Source organism: Phaseolus vulgaris, chromosome 6 (genome assembly GCF_000499845.2).
Source record: "Phaseolus vulgaris cultivar G19833 chromosome 6, P. vulgaris v2.0, whole genome shotgun sequence".
NCBI lineage: Eukaryota > Viridiplantae > Streptophyta > Magnoliopsida > Fabales > Fabaceae > Phaseolus > Phaseolus vulgaris.
Genome location: NC_023754.2, coordinates 18,841,546 through 18,861,014, shown reverse-complemented (window position 1 = coordinate 18,861,014; position 19,469 = coordinate 18,841,546). Strand labels below are relative to the sequence as shown.

Sequence of the window (19,469 nt, the reverse complement as noted above, 5' to 3'; positions counted from 1 at the left end):
CAGAATATAAACTACACCACACCATAAACTTCATATATTTTAACTTTTTTTATAGAAGAGATTTTTGAAATATAAAAATTTATGGACGTGCCACGAGAATGTATGGAGGTGCAGAAAGAAGCTACCCCAAAATCTAGGAGAAAGCCCAACTCTAAGATCGCTAAGAGCCCATATTGGTAGTGGTAACAAGGCCCATGACATTTGCAATTCTCAACCCAACTTAACCTTACGCGCCTCCTCTGACGTCCGAAGTTTACTCTGCTCTGCCTCACATTCCACCGCACATTGGAAGCTCCTCTCTCAAATATTCACCAGAACTTCTCAACTTTCAAACATTAAATGACAAGGTTACGGTTCTAAACCTTATTTTCTAACCCTGTTATTTGCTTTGAAGAACATAAAATTCACGTGGGGCGTTGATTTTTGTGTTTGTTGAGAAGAGTACAAGTGAGTATAGCATTGTTCAACATGCCTTCTGAAGATAGTTTAAGGCAGAAGCTAAAAAAGAGGACTAAACAAAGCTTTTCTGGAAACTCTTTGAGAACTAAGGAGGATGGAATTTCTTTTGAGAAAAATGGGGTTCATCGTAGAGGAAATGAGTCTGAGGGAAAGTTGAAGAAAAGGGTGAACTTTAAAGGAAAGCAATTCAGTGAAGAGATTGAGGAGAGAGGGAAGTTGAGGACTTTGGATTTTTCAGGGAAGAAGAAGAGGGTATATGCGAAGGAGGGGAGGGATAAAAATGGGAAATTAGAAAATGGTGTGGCAACATCCAAGAAGAGAACTTTGTTTAAGAAAGGTGAGAAGAAAGTGAAAGCTGATCCTGTAAAAGGGAGCTCTGGCCACCGTACAATGTGGGTTCCTGGCAAGTTAAGGAATGTTGGTTCCAAGGTGAAGCGTTTGACTCACACGGTTAAGGAAAGGGAGGAAAATGTTATTTTGGCTACTACTAAACATAAAGGCAGGGGAAAGGACGAGGGTAAAATGAAGTTTGTTGGGGAAGACGATCAAGGAAGTGGTTTGGTGAAGAGAAGTAGAGAGAATAAATCTGAATTGGGCAAAAGGAAAAGTCACGAAGTTGTATATCCTTCAAGTTTTGTTAAGAAAAAAGCCAGAGATAAAATGGGATTGGACCATGATGATGATGATGATGCTGAGACACCACGTGATCGCCCAAAGAAGAAGAAAAGGGTGATAAAAATTGACCCTCATGATATCTCAAACAAGAGGCTAGATGATGGCATTGGTGTTAATGGTAGGTAGTTTATCTTCCTATCTTTGCATTTTTCATCGGCGCTGTTTGAAAAATCTTCTCTTTGTTTTTATGCTAATATCTGCTTTGGGATCTTTCAAATGTTTTGTGAAATCATACTTGTGATAGGAAATCATACTTTGAAGTGGTAACTATATATGTTTTAATTCTGAATAATAAAATAGTATTAGCAATCATTCACCCATGTCTATGTGTTTAAGATGTGCAATTGATGGTGGCTGTGAGGTGAGTTTTAGAGCTGCACTGAGATAATGAATTGCGTTTATGTAATGAAGACAAAAACAACTATGAACTTTTGATTTTGTCGTATAATTCCAACACTGCTTGGCACAATATGAAAAATGGGTTAACTGACGAGTCTTTATGAACATATTACAGGATCTAAACTTCTTTCTTGTCAGTAAGCTATGAAGATTCACGTTGTTTCTACTACCCTTTTGCCTCTCTCATGAGCACAAACAATAAGATTAGAATTCCAATGGAACACTTTAACTTTTCCTGCAGTCTGCTCAGTCTTGATATTATATACCTTTGTGCATCTAATCTCTTGTTTTTCTGTTGAGAAAATATCAGTATATCATCAAGTATATATTTAACTGAATTACATTTGCATTTCTACGATACTATTTTAGGAATTTGCTGGTCTCAATAAACTGATTATATACAAAATTGGATGAAGCTGCAGGCTGAGGTCACATGTTTAGAATCTGTTTTCCTATTTTGTGTAATTTCCATTTAGAAGTTAATGAAAAAGATGCACAGGAGGAGCTGTTCATTTATGGGATAGAATCACTGGATAACTGTCCTCCCCTGAACATTTAAGTTTTCTCTTTAAAGTTCAAATGCTGACTCTATTTCTGTACTGTTTGTCCGTGACATACCAACTGTTTGTGGTTTATTTTGAATGTGATTTGATGTGATGTGATGTTTTTTACTGTTTACACCAGTACCTTGTGAACTTCTTCCCTTTGATTCCCAAAGTTTATTTCAGGAAGTAAAGAGGAAAAGGAGAAGGAGAAGGAGTCTGAGAAAGAGCCTAAAATGTCCATGAATGCCCAGTTTCGTGCAATACAGCCTGGCCCTTCAATACTTTCCTTTGTGGAAAAAAATGTAAATTGTGACTTTTGATTGTTGTGTTGATTATGTTGTTCCATTGTTATTGTGAATGCAAAGGTATCTTGACTGCCACTGTACTATGGTTATTATTCACAGCTTTTGGGTAGGAGACGCACGATTGACCTAAGAAGGGAAGGTTACAATATAGATCTTTCTGCACCCTTAGATAATATTCCCTTCTCTAGCAGTTCAGAAAGAGAGAAAATCGAAGAAAATGTACGTGCTTGTTTAAGGCAATAAAGAAACGATAACACATTCTCATTGAATAAGCAATGGTTTTCTGTTTAAGTATTGTTACTAAGCCTCTGTTAATGTTGCCATTCTGGTAACTGACAGGTTTTTAGGAATAAATTGGAATATTTTGCTGCGGCAAAGGTCTCATCATCATTTCCACCTCCCAGTCTTCCAGAGATTGCATTTGCTGGTAAGGTTTTAAGCCACCGCCGTTTAATGTCTATTCCTTTGTCAATTTGTTTACTTGGTTTATGTTAATCATATTATGTCATTGTCTCATTTATTTGGTGGGAGGTTTTATTTGATTATTTTTACCTTGTTCCTGATTTCATTATCTTTAGCTATTTCCATTGCTGTTATCTAAAAATTAGCATTAAACTTCCAAGAAGAACTTTGACTGTTAATGTTGAGCCCTTGATACCACAATATGTGAGGAATGATGATACATTCTAGGACATAAGCTGTAGATAGTAAACTTAAGAACTGATGGGAATTCATACAAACTTTTAGGAGAAGGGTTTATGTTCTATGATGATATTTCTGATTGTCTTCTGTCTTTCAGGTAGGTCAAATGTCGGGAAGTCATCGCTTCTTAATGCACTCACTAGACAATGGGGGGTTGTGCGGACATCAGAGAAGCCTGGCCTTACACAGGTATCTTTAGTTCTTAAAAGTTTGTAGATGTAGATATTTGAAAGATAAAGTGTTGATAGATGAAATGTTATTTGGTAACATAAACATATGACAAATACTCTGCAGACAATTAACTTCTTCAATCTGGGAACAAAACTTTGCTTAGTTGATTTGCCTGGATACGGATTTGCTTATGCAAAAGAAGAAGTGAAAGAATCGTGGGAGGAGCTTGTAAGTATGCAAATTATATTAAATTTCCAATCATCAGGTTGTTCTTGAATTGAATGTTTGGTTTAGCATCTAAAGTATCATCATATTATACCAGAGGTGGTAGTCTTCCCATGCAATGTTTGGCTTTTGACTACTTGTGTTCTACCAATTCAGAAAGATTGTACCAGTGGGGCAAGAAAGAGGCCCTGGGGCTGCATGGACATTAATTCAGTTCTGGACTGTTTTGTTAACCTGTCAAGATGAAAATAATTGTGTTAATTGATTTTGTGTTCACTAAACTAGTTGAGTTGTCTCCTGGAATTCAATTTTTTTGTTTCAGTGGTTTGTTGCTTCCAGTTTTACACTTAAAGGCACCATGAGTATGTCCGAAATCATGTTTGAAATTTTCTGTTTTCTGCAAAAAAGTTATAAATTTAATTTAGATAGAGAGAGTACGTATTACAAGAAGTTTTGAGGAAAATATTTCATCTCTGATGAAAGATAATAACATGGTGATATAAACTTTAGCACTGTCCAAGTCTTCAAAGCTTGGTTTAATGTTGATGTTAGACTTAAGGAGCCCATCTGCAAAATTTTATGTAGAAAACATGCTATTTACTAAGCTAAGTTTTCTTTCATTCATTAGGGGTCTGTTATACATTAGGCCACACCAATAACTAATTGGAGAATACAGTTTGGTGGAGGGTTTATTCTTGTAGGAGTAAACTGTAATAATATGTAGTTAATGTGTCATGACTCATGAGTAAGTTACTACATTTATTTTAACAAGTTACTTTTAACTTTATTTGGCGGTTAATGAATTTGGGGTGGGGGTGGTGGTTGTAAAGGAGCTTATATTGGAGAAAATTATACAAACTGATAATTCTCAGTGCAAAAGACGTCCCTTGTAAGAGGATTCTGCCTCTTTAGTTTCTTTTCTGTTCATGTGAATAACAAGAGCCCATATTTTCTTATTTCCCTTCTGTCTTTGCTTATTTTCCCTATCATGCAAAGTCAGTTGGAAAGAGAATATCCATCAATGCTTGGCCAATCATGAATATATTAAAATTTTAGTTGTTGCTTTTGTCCAAAAACATTATAATAATGGCTATTGTCAGCTGATTAATTTAGTGGAAACTAGACATGACTTGATTTTTAGTTGAGCTATATAAACTTTTCCTTGTTTTGTTTACTTTTCCTTTTCCTGTCTTCACTCTTGGATGGCATATGGAGTATATGCGTTGACATTTTCCATTTTCCCTCATTTTATTGTAGAAATGTTCATGAAGTGGATTATTGTTGTTATTATATTAAGCACCGGTCAACTGTGTTTCTGGAAACCTCAAATTGTAGGTGAAGGAGTATGTTTCTAGAAGGACTGGCCTCAAACGAGTATGCCTTTTGATTGATACAAAGTGGGGTATGAAACCGAGAGATCATGAACTAGTTGAATTAATGGAAAGGTAAATCATACATGAGCAATTGGTATTATGCATTGCTGTGCCATATCTTTGCAATTGGTGTTATGCACCTTTATTCAAATACAAGTGTGGCTTAAATTCTGATCATATAAAGTCAAGTTAGAGAGTCTTACCTAAATTTTCTTGACGAGTGATATCAATTTGCAGATCAAAAACTAAATATCAGATTGTATTAACTAAGACAGATGTGGTCTTTCCAATTGATGTGGCACGCCGAGCCACACAAATTGAAGAGGTAAGCATGAGTCATCCTAATGAACTCTGTCTGAAATTTAACATTCTAGTTTAGAGATTAACAAGTTTCTGCATGCATTATCACAGAGCCTCTTGCATAACAAGTCTGTAGTCAAGCCTCTGGTATGCTGATTCTTTTAACAGTTTTGTTCATACTATTCTATTTTTCACTTTTTCTGATTATTATTGGGATTAAGCTTTAGATTTTTTGCTTTATGTGTTGTGTTGTGTCTATTGCAGATGATGGTAAGCTCAAAATCTGGAGCAGGAATCCGAAGCTTGAGAACTGTTCTAGCCAACATTACTCGATTTGCCAAAAGATAGTAATAAGGTGGTCATATCTTGTTTCTTTGTTTCTTTACTTCAAGTTATTTTGCTCATATCCGCACCATGTGTGCATAAACAAATTACTAGTAAACAAAATATAAAGGGCACTATCTTTTCCACTGTTAAAACAACTACTTTCTGGACCATTTGAACTAAGTTTCGCTTACAGCAGCTATTCAATACATTTCTTATTATTTATTAGCATACAACAAGTTGTAACCTTTCATAAGTAAAGCATAAATAATCAAAAGTAGTAATGTCTACTTGCTTCAAACAACATCATTTGTTTTCATTTACTCAAACCTTGTTAACCATGCTTTCTTTCTGGTGCAGATGTGTTACATATTCAAGACAGCACATATGCATAGTGGACTGAACTGGTTTGTTTGAAGTGCATTCAAACTTCATTTTCCACATGCAGGCCAAACCTAATTTATTTTTGCCTCTCATTATCTAATTCTCAGTGGCATTGCAAGAAGTTCCATTTTTGGAGGTTCCCTTTTTTTGAAGTCATTATTTTATCTGGTAAAAAAGAATGAGTGCATGCATGTCAGCTAACCACTTTAGTTTTCTGGGAATACCTAACCTTATTCCCTCAGCCGCCCCACACTTGATTGAAAAGTTATTCATTTATTATTTTTTTCCATGAGGAGTGAGAATGCCATTATCTTGTGTAGCTGTTTGAATAATACATTGAAATTTAATGCTGATGCTGGCTATTTTGAAAGTTCCATTTTACCTACAAAAACTGTCCAATATTCAGACATTTCGATACCAAGACTAATCCAATTTTGTCATTTCAAAGACAGATTTAGTTGGTTCAATTTTCATTGTTTTGTGTTAATTTTTTAGATTTTTTTTTTAAAATCACGCAGATAAAGATAAATTATTTTTTAAAAGATCTAAACTTTGTTGGTGGTTCAGTGTGATATGATAGGGTTGGTAGGGTTTTCTAACTCACCTTGATAAAATAAATTATGAGATGGATTTTATTATGATGATGATGATGAGAAGGATAAATTTTAATAATCAGGATTTCATATCTTGCTAGATTGTGGATTCAAACATCTATTAGTTCCTCCTTGAAATGATGAAAATATTAGTAGTTTTGGAAGCATCTTTCTCATGGAAATTTAGTCGAAAGTTTTAAAATTTTGGAGAGTTATAATCAGTTTTTAATATTAAAAATTAGTCTGTGGTCCAAAAGTTTAATCTTTAGAATAGGGTGATTTTGAGTTTGAAAAACTATTTTTTATCTTCTATTTGTTTTTCGAAAATAAAGTTTAATATTTGTCACGTCAAACTTCGTTTAAATATATGTTTTTGTATGATATTGATTGCGTTTGTAACGATAATGATATTATTAGTAGTAATGGTGGTAAAATTAAAATGATAATAATGGTTTTACTCCTGGTGATAATGACAAATATTTTAATCAATAACAATAAATATATATTTTTCCTATTATATAATAAGGTATTTGACCTTATTACGAAGAACATTTAATGTTTTTTATAAGGTTATAATTGAAAAATGTTTTATTTTAAAAATTTAAAAATAACAGATAAAACATTTAGTTTGATACATACTAAATAAAATAATACTTCAAAAGGGAAATTTGTTCAAGCAAATGCACCACACTAAAGTATCATTACACCCATTCACATTCTCCTAGAACAACCCTTGTATAAGTTATATAAATTAGTAATAAAAATTTATGGTGTCATCACTGCAGCAATAAAAAACCAAAGCATCTTCATAACTTCAAGAAACATGCATTGAAGTACTCAAATTAAAGTTTGGCAAGTGTCATTATCATAATCATTTTTCAAAGAATTTGACTTCTTAATCTGATCTAACCACCAACCACATGGGACTGTTCTTACTGGGTATTCACTAACACTCACAATAAATAATTAAAATAATAAAACTAACACCAATAAGCTTTTATCTTAAAAGGGAAATTATGAATAGAAAAAGTTTTGTTGATATGAACAATAAAGAATATACATTTGATATTATTTATAATAATATTTTTAAATTAAAAATTAAAAATTAAAAAAATAAAATATTAAGTTATTAAAGTATGAAATGTATGTGTTTATGAGGATGTTAATAAATCAACACCACATAATAAATATTAATCTCTTTGGTTTCTTGTGTCCAAGAGTGTGCAGCACACACGCGCGTGTTCCTCAATCACATTCTTCTTTCTTGTTCAGAGAGCAAAATGTGTCCTCTCAGATTCATTCTCGTATTCTTGTCCGCTACCCTCGCCGGTTTCTTCGTCCTCCGGAACCTAAGGTCTCAGACTCCGACCACCGATGACGACGGCGACGCGGTAGTTGCTCCTTCCAGCCCCAAAATCTCAGACTCCTCCGATGCTTCCTCCAACGCCACTTCCAAGGTTCACCCACTTCACCCTTTTGCCTCAATTTCACAAAAACGTTGACTTTTTTTATGTAACCCTAAATTTGTGTGGATCCAGGTTCGGGCTTTGGTAAAGTGCGGGTTTTGGACCTTCGTGGATATGGCTAGTGGGCGGTATCTGTGGAGGCATTTGGTCTCTAACTCTGCCAAGAGATCGTGATGTGTGTTGTTGCACTTGTTCGGTTCCATGATCTCTTTGGGCCCAAAATGGGTGATTCAACGTTGCCTCTGATGTTGTAACTTTTGGGGGTCAATTTGGATGCTGTGTATCATAAGCTGTTGTTCATAGTGTTGGTGTTTTTGTTGTTGGTTTTTGAATGGTTAAAATGTCATAACTGCAATTATAATGATAATAGTGAAGATGAAGCCTATGTTTTTGGTATATCATCGTATATGAAGTGTGTTACCCTTTTAGTTTTTACATTTCGGTTTTTGGATTGCTGGGTTCTTTCTTGTACTCATGTAAAATTGTTAGAATAAACCATCGATTTAGTTTTTAAATTAGCCCCTGTGCTGATATATTTTACTAACGTTCAAGGACTAATTTGAAGGATCTTTGTATACCTGATGGACTATTTAGTTTGATTTCAAATACTTGAGCGTGATTTTGTTTAATTTAGGAGAGAAAGTGACGTGATATGGGTTTTTCAAGTGTACTGATGATGCTCTCCTCTTGTTTGATTCAATGAGATTTAGTTGCAGGCGTTGTCATTGTTTAGCAACACAAGGTATCTGGTGGTGTATATGCAGGAATAGGGTAAGTTGTTCCATTTTCATGTAGTCGAAAGTTATAAGAGAGTGGGACAGGCATGGCAATGAATAAAATTTCTGCAGTATAGAATAACATGGAAAGTTGGATGAATCAAAGGGAGGGTTATTGAATCTATATATGGTTAAACTTCATAATATTGTCTGGTTCACTACTCACTAGTAATAGAAGGATAATGATAAGGCAACCGAGTTGGTGGCTGTTGAGTTCTCTAAACAGCTTATCTGAAAATCATTTTTGGATGCTGATGGGTTCCAAGGTAGTTAAGCAAGAACAAATTGGTTTCTAAGAGAAGAATTTCCATAGATGTTGTTTGGTGAAGGAAACTTCCCTGTGTAAAACCGGAGAATGAAATTGCGAAAAAAGAACATTATTGTAACTATTCGTGTTCACTTCATGTCTCCAAATCCACATCTTGGACTAGGATCCCTTTAAAATACTTCTCAAACTGGAAACAAAGAAGAAATTGGAAATGGAAATGAACTGATTAAGCCATTTTACACCAATAGCATGCTAGGAATCCAATTGTTTTTCAGAAGTGTCAATATTTATCTGTTCTCGGGCTTCTGTTTCCTTGATCAACTAATATTGCATGGTAATGGCGGCAACTAATGTCTTATATGTATGAAACATTGGTATGATTTCTTACTGGGAAAATTTCTATGATGACTTATCTATTTCTGGAGAGCAGTGTCATGGCAATGTTAGATCATCTTGCACTGATTGTAACAAATCACAATCAAGGATGAAAATTTGTGTTGATTATGATAGGGTCTAGAATTACAAATTTATGTAATAATTTTGAACAGGATATCTTCCTTCCAAATAGTGTCATTGCTAATTCTTACTTTTACTTTTATATCGTAACACCTTTTATTATGTGTTGTTGGTTCTATACATGAGAAGAGATGTATACTTCATTGCAATTTGGTTTCTTTTCATTTTATTTTCTTTTTCAAAATGTTTATGTACTCTGACTTTGGTTCTCCCCCTTAAGGCTACGCTTAGTTGTGTTGTGCAAGAAAAGTGTTGGATGGTTAAAAAGTGATCAAAATTGAAAATGAAAGAGAGAGGAAAGGTTGATTGATCCATATTACATTTTTTACACTTGTTATCATATTGTTTTTCACTCAAACTTATGAATACAAGGAACTTGGATGTATTTATGAAACAATTGTGACCAAAATGTGTCTGATTTTCCTAGCTATAATGATGAATAACTAAATGGAACACTAAGAAAAATAAACAACAATTCCTCCTTAAAAAGCCATTTTCCAAGAATGCGACTAAAGATTAGGGACTTGGCAAACCTTGGATAAATAACAACAATGGTGGAAGTCTAACGAACCCTAAAATTGTTTACTTCATAGAAAAAACTAATGGAAGGATTGTTTTTAAAATATTTAAGAACTTTCGTTAGTTTTCAGTTTTGAAAAGTTAAATTGATGATTTACTCTGAAGCAAACCTATATGAATGTGAATATCTTATTTATTTACAATTTTGTTTTTCTCAAATTATTACTATCTAATTATAGTCAAATAAATGTAACTAAGAATAGAAAATTTACTTTACAGTTATAATTATTTTCAAGTACTTCTCGTCTCTTCATTTTTCAATTACAACTTTTCTAATAAAGTTTTCGAATTATAATGAACTATTCATTATAATTTAAAACTTTTTATATAGTTATAAATTTTTTCAAACGCTTTCGTTGTTATTTTTTATCTTGAGGAAAAAAAATGTACTTGAAATGGTTAATATGTTTATATAACTTTCAATTTTATGTAAATCACTTAAATGGGGTGCTTTAGCATTGCTGGAGTATCTCCTATTGAATTTGAAAACTTTTGAAAAGATAGAAAACATTTTACAAAAACAATAATTAAAAAAGATAGTATTTTAAAATCAAATCAAATCAAAATTTCTATAATTACACATTTGAAATTGATCATTATGCCGCACATAACATTTTTTTTTTCAAATCAAACTTGTTAAAAAAAAAGGGTATCTTTAGAAAACATGTTATAATGTCTTTTCCAAGCATAATTTATAATTTAATTTTCATAATTTAACTATTAAATTATACTACTTAATATGATTGGGACCTTATGCGATATCATAGACATATCCAACATTTATCAACGGTCATATTTCATTCATTAGAGAGAGAGAAAGATGCGGAAGAGAAGGGTTGCCTCTGTCGAAGAAGAAGAAGAAACTTTGCAAAACCATGGCAATAACCAAAACGAAAAAGAGAATAGTGAAGGAAATGGGTTCTTTGCTTGCTACCTCTTGACCTCTCTCAGCCCTCGCTACAAAGGCCACACATACATCGGGTTCATCTCTTATTTTCACCTCTAAAAGATCAAATTCTGATTACACTCAATTACTCAATCCAAAAATCACCTACGCCCCTTTTGATTTGTACTTTATACAAATTTTGGGTTTGTGCCAATTTCTTTGGTTTCTGTTTAATAAGTTGGTGTCTTTATGATCTGATGGTCCTCTTCTGCTACTAGTTTCTTTTGAAAAAAAAAAAATCAATTCTAGTTTGGTAGAAAGGTTGGGTGTTTAACCATTTTTAAAAAAATGTTTCTGCTTCGACTTGTTTTTTTGGTTGAAATTTTTTGAATTTTTCTCTGGGATAAGTGATGGGTATTTAACAACTTTTAGAAAATGTTTATGATTCAACTTTTATTTTTGTGATGGATCTTAAGCTTGTAGTCCGTGTGTTTATGTTTCCGTGTATTCAATTTCAGATTTACAGTGAATCCAAGGCGCCGGATCAGGCAACACAATGGGGAAATTGGGTGTGGAGCTTGGAGAACGAAGAAGAGGAGGCCTTGGGAGATGGTTTTATGTATCTATGGCTTCCCAACAAACGTCTCTGCTCTTCAGGTTTGAGTCTGATATTGTTTTCTATGTCATGTCTTTGTTGGCTAAAGAATGTTCAAAATTAAGTGAGTTGTTAGTTATTAAACACTTTCTATGTCATCCCAACAGGACTAATTTGCTACTAGATGTACTTGGCAACCGACATCCATCTTTTTAAATTCTTGCATTTTGTGGTTAACATATGCAATCACTTGTATGAGAATGTGGAAAATATGGATGATGAGCTCAGATCCAACACTTTTTGTTTTGGCTTCTTCCATTTCCCTGTTTTATTCCTTTGCAAACTTAATTTGTTGGGCTTTACATGGCATAGATGAGTTTGGTCTGGTTGATTGAGAAGTTTGGCATGATTGGATCAACTAGAAAGCAAGTATATTATGCTATCTAAATGACAACTTTTAAGAAAATGCTTTTCTATGTTAATTTGATTCGGGATTTGCAGTTTGAATGGGCTTGGCAGCACCCTGTTGAATCATTGGCTGTAAGGAAGGCAGCAGTGGAATTTAAATCCCTCTCAGGAATTGCCAACAAGATTAAACTTGCATACACAATGCTCACCCTTCCATCCTGGCAAAGGTATGGTCTCTATCTCTATAGAAGTAGGATTTGACATTTTTTTTCTTTGGAATGGACCTATGATTTGGTTTTTGATTCTGACGTGATATAAATGATCACAGCATGAATATCACTGTGAACTTCTTCTCCACCAAGTACATGAAACACTGTGCTGGTTGCCCGAGCTTACCAGCGCACATGAAGACCAAAATTGGCCCACTAGATGAACTTCCATGCTATAGTATCAATGGTTTGTCAGAGAATGAAGATGACAATATTGATGATGTAGAATTTGATGATAATAATAATACTAGTGCTAGTGGTTCTGTTCCAGATGTAAGTGATGACTTAGACTCTCCTGATTCACCAAAAAATCAAATCCATGGGGAGAAGATTAGTGAAGCATTTGATGAGTGGATTAAAGAATCTGAAGCAAGAGAATCAGGTAATTCATTCTCTTCACAAGAGCAGCGCCTACCAGTTAGTTCTACAACACCACTGACGATGAAATCATCATCAACAATAACAACTCCATTACAAAGAATAGAGATCATTGAAGAAGCTGATTTTATGAATGTGATTAATAGAAGTGGTTCTGGCTTGAGTCAACCAGCACAATCGGGTGGTACATTGGAAGCCAATACAAATCGAACTGCTGGCAGCACAGCTGTTGTGCCTCATGAAGCTGAGATTATTGATTTGTCTACCCCTTCTCCTAGTTGCGGAATTGTGAATAGGAAGAAGAGAAGAGTTCCTTCATTTGTTACTGATTTTATTGACTTAACAAACTCCCCCAACTTTGTTCAGTTGTAAGGCTTCTGGCCTGTCACAACCTGTGGTGAGAAAACATTAGTTGTTAAATAATTTGCTGTGTCACACCCCCTTATCTTTCTCTGATATGGGTCACACAAAGAAGTTATTGACCACATACCACAACAGTGTAAGAATGGAGAAATCTGAACGAATAAATATAATCTTGTTTATTTGCTCAAGTTTTGATTACTGCCAAAATTCTTTCTACCATATTTGTGTTCTTATCCAAGGAGTTTGTTTCCAGTAATAAAACATTTCTAAAAGAGTTAGTAGTTATTCGCATGAAAAATGTTTTGAAACCTTTCACTTGTTCTACACCTTCAATACTACCAGTTTTTTATTACCAAATGAATTTTATTAGGCAAGGCGAATTTAGATTCCAAATGGACAGAATTCAGAAGAGTGAATTCATAACAATCTTGGTTTCAAAAAAGCAGCCCTACGTAATAAAACAATCACTAAACACAATTTTTAATAGTAGGGTTTGTTAAAAAAAATAGTCATTGAATATGTTTCTAAAGTTTTTTCAAAAATGTAACATTGACATAGTAATCTTCCTAGTTAGTCTTGTTTCATTGATTTAGTTCTCTGTTTGGTCTTTCTTCTCTTATTCTTTTTTACTCCTACTTCTGTCTCTATGTTTGGCGCTTGAATGGAAACATCCATCTCTATGTTAAATACTTGATTGAAAGCATATATTTGTGTGTTAGGTGTTTAGTTTGATCCACTAACATCACTTTAGTCTAAGATACATTGTTGTGACTTTGAATGGGTGGTTCATTATTTTCTTGTTTCTGAAAATTACTTGTTTTTTTGCAGTTTGTTTTCTACTTGGAGCTCTTTAGCAAATATATGGTTATGAACAAATTGCTTGCCAAGTTGATCAAGTCACATTTAATCTTCTTACAGTTTGGCTCCTAAAAGATCCCTCCATAGCATCCTTTCTTCTTATGTACATGGTAGCCTTTTCAGTACTAAAAGGTCAATATTAGGATAACTCCACTATTTTGGAGATCAATGTCACACATAAGAGTTTAATCACATTAATTCTCAATTGTTATAGTCTATGCAAGCACATGCAATGCATGTTTGCATGAAAACCTAAATATACTACATTGATTACATCCACAGTTTTTCTCCTAATTTAACAACATTTGAGGACCTCTCATTCACTTGGAACTCAACAACTTCAACACATGTTAATACTACAAACCTAACTTCTTGCATGATTTTCTAGATTGCACATCATTATCACAAATATTTTCTTTCTCACATCTCTTTTTGGAAAGTTACCATCAACCCCATAAAAGAAATAATCTCTTCATGGTTGACCAATACTTTATTAGTGGCACCCACATTAACGACCTCAACCACTCACCAAATATAGCCATACCTACATTCAAAGGACCAGCTACTACCTTCATTTCCATTATCATCCCAACCTACATTCAATCATTACTTCATCAGGACAACCCCATTCTTATCTACATCTTCATCAACAACATCACTTACAATCTCATCAAAATCTTCTCTTGCACCCTCATTAACAATCTTACCAAAACCTTCACTGTATCTTCTTCAGTATTCTTATCATCACATTCACCTACCACCATATCATTAGCTTCACTCACATTAGCATTACTAACAGGTTAATGTTGCATCCAAACATCGCTTTGACATATACACATGAATGCCAAAATCATCTTTATTGTCGCCAAACATTTTTTAAATATCAACGTCCTTATTTTGTTGTAGAATTTGACGACTATCACTTCTTAAGAGCCATGGAAAAAGGAAAACAAAGTGTAAGTCATTCCCCTTCTACATTACCATTGACCACATCATGTGCATCAAATATTCCAAAACAATCAGGATCCATATTTTCTTATTGCTTGTTTCTCTAAGCATATCAAGACCATTATGTGAATAATTCATTATAATGACTATATTACAAAAACAAAAAAATGGAAACAAACTCGTCATTAAACATACATTTTAGGGTTAAAGTAATCTATGAACCCTAGCCCTTTTATTTTCCTTTAATGTTGCAAAAGCAAAAAACTTTCTTTGAAGGTTGTCTTTAACCTTTGAGTAATGACTTCAAACTTTGATTTTGTCTGTTCTTAAGAATCCTATACTTAACCAAATGAGTTTCGATTTAAATAAGAGATCTGGAAAATGGGAGAATAGAAATAAAATATTAAAAAAGTTAGATGATATTTGTATTTTAATTCTTTTTTATCTTGACATCACATTAATAGAAGGGAGTTTTCAGTTATGTGAAAAGATGGAGAGAGCTCTCCTATAATTTATTCAAATATGAAAGGAGGTTTGTGTAATTTTCAGGAATACTACTCTTTCCACCTCAGAAGAGCAATGCTCCTTCCGGCTAAGAACACCAAGCTTACCTCTTCTTTCCTTTCTTGGCTTTTGGCACATGGGACATTGACTTTGATATAAAGTGTTTTTGAAAAGGACTAAGCAGATGACAATTTGAGGCAAGGTGTCTCAAAATTGGCTGGTTTTTATTCATTCCTTTGAAAATAAACAAGAGACCCTTTCATGAGTAAATGATTATCTTGGTCTTTCAAAAATGAGGGTCATATGACATTGAATAATAGCCTGTCACTGCAATGATAAGCAAACATTTGCAACTAGTACATGGAGGAAGGTTCAACTACCAATCGATTAGAACCTTGGAAGAACACGCCACGAAAGCTAAGGGTTGTAGTTGTAGAGTCCAGGGCCATGTAAACTGCATACTAGAATCATATATTTCTAACATGAGACTCAATTTTTACCTTCCAATTGGATCCTAACAAAAACTGATGTAATAACTTACTAATCATTGAGGAACTTATTTAACAAAAAACTTTAAAAGCGCTTGTTATCAAATGCTAATAAACAAAGTTCTAATCTCTTATGTGCAAACAATAAAAAGGGACAAAGGTCTTTGGAAGTATCATGAAGAGAGGAAGTTTCCTCCGGACAGTTTATAAGCAACCAGTAATTTGAGGCCTGCACGACCCTCACTATTAAGTATTTCATTTCTCTGAATTTTCAGGAGATAGAAACTATTGTTGTCTAACACAACCAAACATGGATTGGGATCTTCTGCAGTTACACTTTTTAACTGCACAACTCTTAACCTTTCAAATGACTTGGTTTTGTACTAAATTGAAATAAGAAAGTTCCTTCTGCAAATAATCACCATCATATTTAGAACTGCACCTCATGCAACTCAATGATCAACTGTGGGGATCCAATTTCACCTAGTATCTTCTAACACATGGATTTGAGCATTCATAGATAATTTGGAGTAACAGTACTAGCTTGAGTGGATTGGCTCCACAAAAAGTTGGTATTGGGGTTTAGTTCCTCTAGAGTAAAAGTAAAGTACTTAATCTCCTAAGACATATATTTCGAATCTAGTTTGGTTTGAACAAAAACTGGATAAAAATTCCTAAGGCTCGTATTATACAGAAAATTTGACCAACGGTGTACAACTTTGCAAAAAAAATAAAAATGAGACAGGATACGCTACAACAAGATGAAACAACTAAAAGTGAGGAATAAGTGTTACAGAGAGGTCATAGCATCGTGAAATGCAAGATATGGAAAAAAGTTTAAAAAAGAAAGAACTGGGATTGCCATGAATTGCAGTAAGCATGACATCTCAAAACAAGTTATGACTGTGGTTGTTGCTGCTGCTGGTCATCGGTATGTAGCTGTTCCTCTGACGTTTGTGATTGCAGTTGTTGGTCACTTTGCCAGACCCAAACAATATCCTGAAGAGCAGGCCTAATTTCCTCTTTCAATATTTTCTGATACTCCAATGTATCTCCATTTGATTTTTTTACCTCCACAAAATGGAAACAAGGCGTAACTTGAAAGATCTCTGCATCAATGGTTAAAACCCCCTTCCTACCTTCCTTCAAGCCCTCTAATTTCAACAAACCCGCAGCTTTTTTCTTTATTTTCATCCTCAGTTGCTTAGCAATATCTTCCAGCTTGGAGATGATGACATTTGCAGGTAACCTTGAACTAAATCTTGATTCCTTTTTCTGAAAACTGTCATCAAAGAATCTAGAAAGATCAAAACCCACAGAACGGGAGATAATGTCAAAGGCATTTATACTTAAGGGGGCAACTGACTCTCCGTTTGCTTCTGCTGCTAAACCATCACAATCATTTTGATCAGGAAGAACAGTGCCTGAAGAAGAGACAGTGTTGTTTTCCACTACAGATCTTTTGTTTTTAACATTAGGTTCTTTCTTAAACCAACAATATTCCCTAATATTAGATATGGGAATCCTAGTCTCAGGATTTGGATCCAACATCATGCCCAATAGCTTGCATACTTCAGGTGGGAACCAATTAGGACATTTTAATTCTGCTTTGCTTATCTTCCTATACATCTCTATCAAATTTGGGTCATGAAAAGGGAGATAACCTGCCAACAAGACAAACAGAACTATTCCACAAGACCAAATATCAGCTTTTGTACCATCATATCCCTTCCTTTTGATGACTTCAGGAGCAACATAAGCAGGTGTGCCACAAGGAGTATGGAGTAAACCATCCTGCCTCTTGGATTCAACAAGTGCACTTAAGCCAAAATCAGAGATCTTTAGATTCCCATTTTCATCCAATAGAATGTTCTCAGGCTTTATGTCTCTGTGGAACACACCTCTACTGTGACAAAAATCCACAGCATTAATTAGCTGCTTAAAATACTTGTGTGCGACATCTTCCTTGAGTTTTCCTTTGGCCACCTTGTTGAAGAGCTCACCACCTTTAGCATATTCCATAACAAAGTAAATCTTTTTCTTGTTAGCCATAACCTCAAAAAGCTGTATAATATTGGGGTGTCTAGCCAATCTCATAACAGATATTTCACGCCTGATTTGTTCAACTTGCCCCGTTTTCATAATCTTATCTTTGTCAATCATTTTAATAGCCACACTCTGGTTAGTTATTGCACTTCTAGCATAGTAAACCTTTCCAAAGGTTCCCTGACCAAGTAATCTTCCTAACTCATATCTTTGCATTAAGATATTTGGTTTACTCTCCATATGAACTTTTACACAACTTCCTCAACCCACTTAAATTCTATATCATTTGCTATTATGAAGTGTATGTATAACTAAAACTATATATACATATAGCAGAAACTTGTTTCAACCGACTTCACACGGATCAAGTATTAGCAGAACAGGCACTATAAAAAAACTTGTGTGCCTATTGTGCTTCAAGGAATAGCTAATGAATGAGCTACAAACTTGTGGTCCACTCTTACCAAGCATTAAGTGGGGCATCAAGAGCAGGGGCATCACCTTATGAATCTCAGCCACATAGCTGCAATCAAGAAGACACATCTTTTTGGCATTCCCAGTGTCTCTGTCAACCACAACCGACAATATGTGGCGGAAACTGTGAATCAATGAACTTCAGCATCAAACTTGAATTTTCGGCAGATGATAATTTATTAGAGGGAACCTGATAAACAAAAAGAACAGGGACAACTCTCAGTTCAATAACTGTCAAGATCTGAATAAAAACAAAAGGAGAGATCATGTACTAAGAAGATGAACACAGATCAAAAGCTGATCTTAAAACACAGAAGATGAATTAATAAGAATGGCCACCACACGGTAATTAAATTTGAAAATAAATGGAAAATGTAAGAAAGTAAACCCAGTGATCTTTTACAGATATGATCTCTAAATGATTGCTTAAATGGGAACTGAATCAAAGCAACAATCTAGACTACCGATTAAATTTGGAAAATTTATCACTGATTGAACAAGAATCCAAAAGGGTGTAGAGGGAAGAGATGAAAGTGTGGCAGAGAAATAAAAACCTCAGAAATCTTAGTCACAGTGTTAGTCTATGATGATTGTTTGCAGGAAATAGCATGACTGGAATTTGGTTTCCTGTGAGGAAAAGCTTTTATGATTAGTTTGGAAGAACCAACTAAATTCGTACATACAGCTATGGGCGATGGTATCATCTGGATCATTCAGAAATTCTTCCAGATTTTAAAAAATAAATAAAACAGAAAAATAATGGACTACCTTGAGGATCAGGATTAGCACATGTTGGTACAGATGCAACACAAAACCAGTAACAGATGTTTCTGTATATATATATATATATATATATATATATGTAACTTAGTTATAAAAAAAAAAAAATCAAATTAGTTCAAATTTAGGAAGCAGTTTCACAATGACTTTTTTTTAAAAAACTTTAACTGTGAGTTATTTTTATGAACTGGATTAATAATACTTAAAATATATTGATGCTTTAAACTCTTTGAAGGTCTAATTTTGTCTTATATAAAAAAAACTTCTTAAAAAATATACTTTAAATATTGATATGTACAGTTGATAAAAACAAACACATTAATAATGAAAGATTAAATGTTATGAACTAAATTAATTAGTTTCTTAATTTGACTCTAATCAATGAGTTAATTAGTTGTTATTAAAATTTTGA

The 19,469-nt window shown here is 34.0% G+C and overlaps 4 protein-coding genes across 6 annotated transcripts; 3 read left to right on the top strand and 1 right to left on the bottom strand.

Moving 5' to 3' along the window:
* The first annotated feature begins 203 nt into the window (after positions 1–203).
* Positions 204–6,236, top strand: LOC137831551 (uncharacterized). 2 transcript variants are annotated; one of them, XM_068639271.1, is made up of 11 exons: positions 204–1,252; positions 2,262–2,380; positions 2,483–2,602; positions 2,723–2,810; positions 3,183–3,274; positions 3,380–3,484; positions 4,817–4,926; positions 5,092–5,179; positions 5,266–5,301; positions 5,419–5,509; positions 5,839–6,236. In XM_068639271.1, the coding sequence occupies exons 1-10, from the start codon at positions 469–471 to the stop codon at positions 5,500–5,502; spliced, it is 1,626 nt and encodes a 541-aa protein (XP_068495372.1). In that variant the 5' UTR covers positions 204–468; the 3' UTR covers positions 5,503–5,509; positions 5,839–6,236. The 2 variants fall into 2 exon arrangements, with proteins under 2 accessions (XP_068495372.1, XP_068495373.1); XM_068639272.1 differs by having other exon boundaries at positions 249–1,252; positions 5,419–5,512.
* A 1,402-nt stretch (positions 6,237–7,638) lies between these two features.
* Positions 7,639–8,436, top strand: LOC137831550 (uncharacterized). The gene is made up of 2 exons (XM_068639270.1): positions 7,639–7,912; positions 7,994–8,436. Exons 1-2 carry the CDS (start codon positions 7,736–7,738, stop codon positions 8,093–8,095), a joined length of 279 nt encoding a protein of 92 aa, XP_068495371.1. The 5' UTR covers positions 7,639–7,735; the 3' UTR covers positions 8,096–8,436.
* Positions 8,437–10,822: 2,386 nt separating this feature from the next.
* On the top strand, positions 10,823–13,147 carry LOC137831548 (uncharacterized). Its single transcript, XM_068639269.1, has 4 exons — positions 10,823–11,041; positions 11,465–11,603; positions 12,043–12,176; positions 12,278–13,147. Exons 1-4 carry the CDS (start codon positions 10,881–10,883, stop codon positions 12,966–12,968), a joined length of 1,125 nt encoding a protein of 374 aa, XP_068495370.1. The 5' UTR covers positions 10,823–10,880; the 3' UTR covers positions 12,969–13,147.
* Positions 13,148–16,504: 3,357 nt separating this feature from the next.
* On the bottom strand, positions 16,505–19,115 carry LOC137831546 (CBL-interacting serine/threonine-protein kinase 10). 2 transcript variants are annotated; one of them, XM_068639266.1, is made up of 3 exons: positions 19,046–19,115; positions 18,832–18,904; positions 16,505–18,467 (listed from the first exon to the last, which is right to left on the bottom strand). In XM_068639266.1, the coding sequence occupies exon 3, from the start codon at positions 18,041–18,043 to the stop codon at positions 16,655–16,657; it is 1,389 nt and encodes a 462-aa protein (XP_068495367.1). In that variant the 5' UTR covers positions 18,044–18,467; positions 18,832–18,904; positions 19,046–19,115; the 3' UTR covers positions 16,505–16,654. The 2 variants fall into 2 exon arrangements, with proteins under 2 accessions (XP_068495367.1, XP_068495368.1); XM_068639267.1 differs by lacking the exon at positions 18,832–18,904 and having other exon boundaries at positions 19,046–19,109.
* Positions 19,116–19,469: the final 354 nt, after the last annotated feature.

Coding starts and splice junctions, on each gene's coding strand:
- LOC137831551 (XM_068639271.1), top strand. CDS start 469: ATGCCTTCTGAAGATAGTTTAAGGCAGAAGCTAAAAAAGAGGACTAAA. Junction 2,811..3,182: donor TCCAGAGATTGCATTTGCTG/GTAAGGTTTTAA, acceptor TCTGTCTTTCAG/GTAGGTCAAATGTCGGGAAG. Junction 5,302..5,418: donor AGTCTGTAGTCAAGCCTCTG/GTATGCTGATTC, acceptor TGTCTATTGCAG/ATGATGGTAAGCTCAAAATC.
- LOC137831550 (XM_068639270.1), top strand. CDS start 7,736: ATGTGTCCTCTCAGATTCATTCTCGTATTCTTGTCCGCTACCCTCGCC. Junction 7,913..7,993: donor CCTCCAACGCCACTTCCAAG/GTTCACCCACTT, acceptor GTGTGGATCCAG/GTTCGGGCTTTGGTAAAGTG.
- LOC137831548 (XM_068639269.1), top strand. CDS start 10,881: ATGCGGAAGAGAAGGGTTGCCTCTGTCGAAGAAGAAGAAGAAACTTTG. Junction 11,042..11,464: donor AAAGGCCACACATACATCGG/GTTCATCTCTTA, acceptor ATTCAATTTCAG/ATTTACAGTGAATCCAAGGC. Junction 11,604..12,042: donor CAAACGTCTCTGCTCTTCAG/GTTTGAGTCTGA, acceptor CGGGATTTGCAG/TTTGAATGGGCTTGGCAGCA.
- LOC137831546 (XM_068639266.1), bottom strand. CDS start 18,043: ATGGAGAGTAAACCAAATATCTTAATGCAAAGATATGAGTTAGGAAGA.